Source organism: Quercus lobata, chromosome 8 (genome assembly GCF_001633185.2).
Source record: "Quercus lobata isolate SW786 chromosome 8, ValleyOak3.0 Primary Assembly, whole genome shotgun sequence".
Lineage (NCBI taxonomy): Eukaryota > Viridiplantae > Streptophyta > Magnoliopsida > Fagales > Fagaceae > Quercus > Quercus lobata.
In genome coordinates this window covers 46,939,042-46,943,239 of record NC_044911.1, presented here as the reverse complement: position 1 = coordinate 46,943,239, position 4,198 = coordinate 46,939,042, and the positions used below count along the sequence as shown (strand labels likewise).

At 41.4% G+C, this 4,198-nt stretch overlaps 1 protein-coding gene across 2 annotated transcripts; it reads left to right on the top strand.

The window, feature by feature from the left end:
• The first annotated feature begins 372 nt into the window (after positions 1-372).
• LOC115954520 (protein IQ-DOMAIN 1) lies at positions 373-2,940 on the top strand. 2 transcript variants are annotated; one of them, XM_031072391.1, is made up of 5 exons: positions 373-674; positions 771-1,073; positions 1,168-1,413; positions 1,632-1,769; positions 1,887-2,940. In XM_031072391.1, the coding sequence occupies exons 1-5, from the start codon at positions 594-596 to the stop codon at positions 2,685-2,687; spliced, it is 1,569 nt and encodes a 522-aa protein (XP_030928251.1). In that variant the 5' UTR covers positions 373-593; the 3' UTR covers positions 2,688-2,940. The 2 variants fall into 2 exon arrangements, with proteins under 2 accessions (XP_030928251.1, XP_030928252.1); XM_031072392.1 differs by having other exon boundaries at positions 376-674; positions 774-1,073.
• Positions 2,941-4,198: the final 1,258 nt, after the last annotated feature.

The following is a 4,198-nucleotide window of genomic DNA, read 5'->3' as shown; positions in this document are numbered from 1 at the left end:
AGCATTTATACCTAATTCCCATAAAATTTAACCTCTTTTATTTATTAATGATAAAAAAAGTCTACATACCGAAAATAAAAACGAATTTGAATAATTTATGAGCACTGGGAGAATGATTTATGAGCTGAATTTTTTATGACAATTTATGAGCTGATTTTTGATAACATGAAGCGTGAGTTCAGCCCCACAGAGGCTTTGCTATTGCTTCCAGGAACAGATGCAATCATGCAATGCAATAGATAGATTCTTTCTCAGCTCATCTCAACAGTTAGTACGTCAGTCTGCAGTTTCATCCTCATTCCTCACTCATATTTCCCATATATTTTCCATTTTTTTTTAAATTTAAAAAAAATTTTATTTCTTGATAAATGAAATGCTCTCAGACTCAGACTATTATACTCTCTCTTTCTCTCTCCTATATCTCTCATACACAGGGAACCACCTCACATGCACGGTTAAAGAGGTGGGCGCTATTGTACAAACCAGAGAGCGCATCATCTTTCTTTAACTCTCAAAAGTTCTCTCTGGTCTTTGTCATCTATTTTAGCAGCTTAGCTGTAAATGCAGCTCGGATTTTTTTACCTCATTTTTTGATGGGGAAGAAGGGAGGCACTTCATGGTTAACTGCAGTCAAAAGAGCTTTCAGATCTCCTACTAAAGATGATGATGAAAAGGTCTGTGCCTCACTAAGTCTCAAAAATTCAACGTTCTTTCGCTTCTTGATCTGTTTAACAACATCTTTTAACTGGGTCTTTTTTGTTTTTTTTTAGCAGAAGAGAGAAAAGCGAAGATGGCCGTTCAGAAAACCCACAAACCAAGAAACAGTAGCACATCAGGAAACCCAGCAACCAAAGCCCACGCCTGACTCCACTGTTGCACCGGCGAACCATGAGTCGACAGCGACGGCAGCTGCAGAGCGAAAGCATGCGCTTGAGGTGGCGGTGGCCACCGCCGAGGCTGCAATGGTCACAGCCCAAGCGGCGGTGGAGGTGGCTCGGCTGTCCAGGCCTGCTAATCAAGCTAAACAGCACAAATCTGCCATAGTTATTCAGACAGCTTTTAGGGGATATTTGGTAAGCCAAATATAGATCTAAGTCTAAACCTCTATTTTTTATAGTTGAAGAGACTATTTAGTAGTATTTAGCATTGCGTGTGTTGTACTTGTAGGCGAGGAGAGCACTTCGTGCACTTAAGGGCTTAGTAAAGTTACAAGCTTTAGTGAGAGGTCATAATGTTAGAAAGCAAGCGAAGATGACTCTTAAGTGCATGCAAGCACTGGTTCGTGTGCAATCTAGGGTGCTTGACCAGCGTATGAGGCTCTCTCATGAAGGCAGCAGAAAATCTACATTCAGTGACACAAACAGCGTTTGGGAGTCGAGGTATCTTCAAGACATTTCAGACAGGAAATCAGTTGTAAGTTTGGTTTTTGATCCTAAGTCAACGTCTTAGTCAATGTTTTGGAAGGACTTTTCTTGTTCTGTAAAAAGTGGAATGATTTTAAAACAAACCCAAGCCCCTTTTTCCTGTTTCCAAAATGTCAATCAAACAGAAATGTTTCCTATTGTGGTTTTTGACGCTATTGAGCTTCTAAGATTTAAGTATTTCAAAGTTAATTTGTGGGTAATTCACAGTCAAGAGAAGTGAGTAGCATAGCTGATGATTGGGACGACAGGCCACACACAGTTGAGGAAGTGAAAGCTATGTTGCGGCAAAGAAAGGAAGCTGCAATGAAGCGTGAAAAGACATTGTCTCAGGCCTTTTCTCAACAGGTTTCATCCACTACTCTGTCTCACTCTCACACTCATTTTCAATGCCTCCTCTGTTTTACTCTTGTTATGTCCGTGAGTTAATTAGTCCTATTTTGAAATTTCCACACCCATTCATAGATTTGGAGGTCTGGTAGGAGCCCATCAGTTGGCAATGAAGATGAGCTCGAAGAGAGACCCAAATGGCTGGACCGGTGGATGGCCACAAAGCCATGGGATACCCGGGGAAGAGCCTCAACTGATCAAAGAGACCCTATCAAAACCGTGGAAATGGATACAGCCCAGCCTTACTCATACTTGGCACCTAATTCACGGAGACCAAATCAAAATCAACATCATCAACAACAAAGACCCAGTTCACCACTCCATAGAAATCCCCAAAATCTGCACCCTCACCACTCCCCTGTCACACCCTCACCATCGAAAACCCGGCCTATCCAAGTCCGGTCAGCGAGCCCTCGTTGCTCTAGAGAAGATAGAAATTACCCTACATCTCAAACACCAAGCTTAAGGTCCAACTATTATTACAATGGTAATGTACATCCACATGCTGTCAGGGGTGGGGCAAGTAGTAGTGCAAGTGGTGGTTCTACATTGCCTAATTACATGGCTGCAACCGAGTCTGCTAAGGCTCGCGTGAGGTCTCAGAGTGCACCGAGGCAGAGGCCATCAACACCGGAGAGGGAGCGAGTTGGATCAGCAAAGAAAAGGCTCTCATTTCCGGCACCACCAGACCCTTATAGTGTGGGAATGGGGTATGGATGTTATGGGCATAACTTGAGGAGTCCAAGCTTTAAGAGTGTTAGTGGAGCACATTTTGGGTTGGAGCAACAGTCTAACTATTCATCATGCTGCACTGATAGCTTTGGGGGTGAGATTTCTCCTTCTTCAACCAGTGACCTTAGAAGGTGGTTGAGGTGATTAATGGCGGGTATTGATGATAGGATATGAGCTTTGACTTAATGACTTTTTAAGGTTTTCAATTTAATTTGAGTGTGATAGATATGTAGTTCTGATCAGAAAAGGAGATACCCAGATGCAGTTGGGATTTGGCGTAGGGAGTAGAGTGTGAAGTATTTATTGGATAGGTAGTTGGATAATTCAAGTGGTAATTTTTGTTTCTTTCATATTTTTATTTGAAGTTGAAGATAAAAGTGAGGTCTATTGCATGCTCTGCTTTGTCCTGTTTTTGTCTTAACCTCGGAAAAATTAATAATAATAAATCACCTAACATCCTTTAACTTGTATACTCCAAAGTTTAACCATAAATTATTGGTAAATGTTTCCCACTATTTCTTTGACAGGAGATGAATAGAAATAAATGGAATGTTAGCTGTGTGGGAGTTTTAATGGAAGTTTTTATGGAAGGATAAGATCATTCAGTTGTTTGAAAGAAGATTAAGGCTGTGTTTGTTTCATGTAAGTAATTTTCCGGAAAATACTTATTTTCCGGAAATGTTATTTTCCGGAAAGGAAAATATTTGTAAGTGTTTGGTTGCATTATGGAAAATGTTGTGAAAAATATTTTCTGGTGTTTGATTGTATGGTTGAAAATGTTATTTTCCTACAAACTCCGCCAAACTCACGGCAGCACACTCCGGCAACACCACCTCCCCAACAACACCAAAAATCAAAATCATACAGAACACCAAAACACAAATAAAACCCAGAAAAAAAAAATCATATTCCGGTCAAATCGCGATCGGGGACGACGAATTGGTGCTGCGACTGCGGCGATCAGGGACGACGAATCTGGGTTCGCGATCGACGGCGCGATCTCGCGAAGCGTCGATCGCGATCGACGCGTCGCGAGATCGCGATCTCGCGACGGCGCGAGATCGCGATCGACGCGTCGCGAGATCGCGAGATCGCGCCGTCGATCGCGATCTCGGTCGAAGGCGATCTCGCGACGGCGCGATCTTCGCGGCGCTCTGGTTGTGAGGTTCGATCGCTCGTTCGCCGGATCGTTCGCCGAATCGGAGCACTGGGTGTGACAATCTCGCGTGTTGTGTTCTGTTTTTTCTCTCCCTCTCTCTGCGTTTTGCAAGCCACGGAATTCATTTGAAGTGAAAATAACGACTGAAATCGTTTTCCGCCTCAGAAGCCTTATTTTACGGTCAAACTGAAAATATTTTCAGTTTGACCGAATTTTCCTAACCTACCAAACACGCTATTTTCCGGAAAAGAATTTCTGAATTCCGTTTGAAGTCGAAACAAACGGAGCCTAAATGGAAGAGAATAGAATAGGTAAAAAGGAAACAATCATTTATCTTTATTATTTTAAAACTTCAAATTTTTATTCCACCTGAAATTGGAGGGAACAAAATCTTGTTTAATGAAATTTTCACTAAAACTGTTTAAATATATAGGTCTTATAGCAATATAATATTGTTATTAAATGAATCTATTTATTTATTTTTTCTATTTTATTT

What these genes read in the sequence shown, in the direction of transcription:
- LOC115954520 (XM_031072391.1), top strand. Translation starts at nt 594, where the DNA reads ATGGGGAAGAAGGGAGGCACTTCATGGTTAACTGCAGTCAAAAGAGCT. An exon ending in CTAAAGATGATGATGAAAAG is followed by an intron (nt 675 to 770) that starts GTCTGTGCCTCA and finishes GTTTTTTTTTAG; the next exon opens with CAGAAGAGAGAAAAGCGAAG. An exon ending in CAGCTTTTAGGGGATATTTG is followed by an intron (nt 1,074 to 1,167) that starts GTAAGCCAAATA and finishes TTGTACTTGTAG; the next exon opens with GCGAGGAGAGCACTTCGTGC.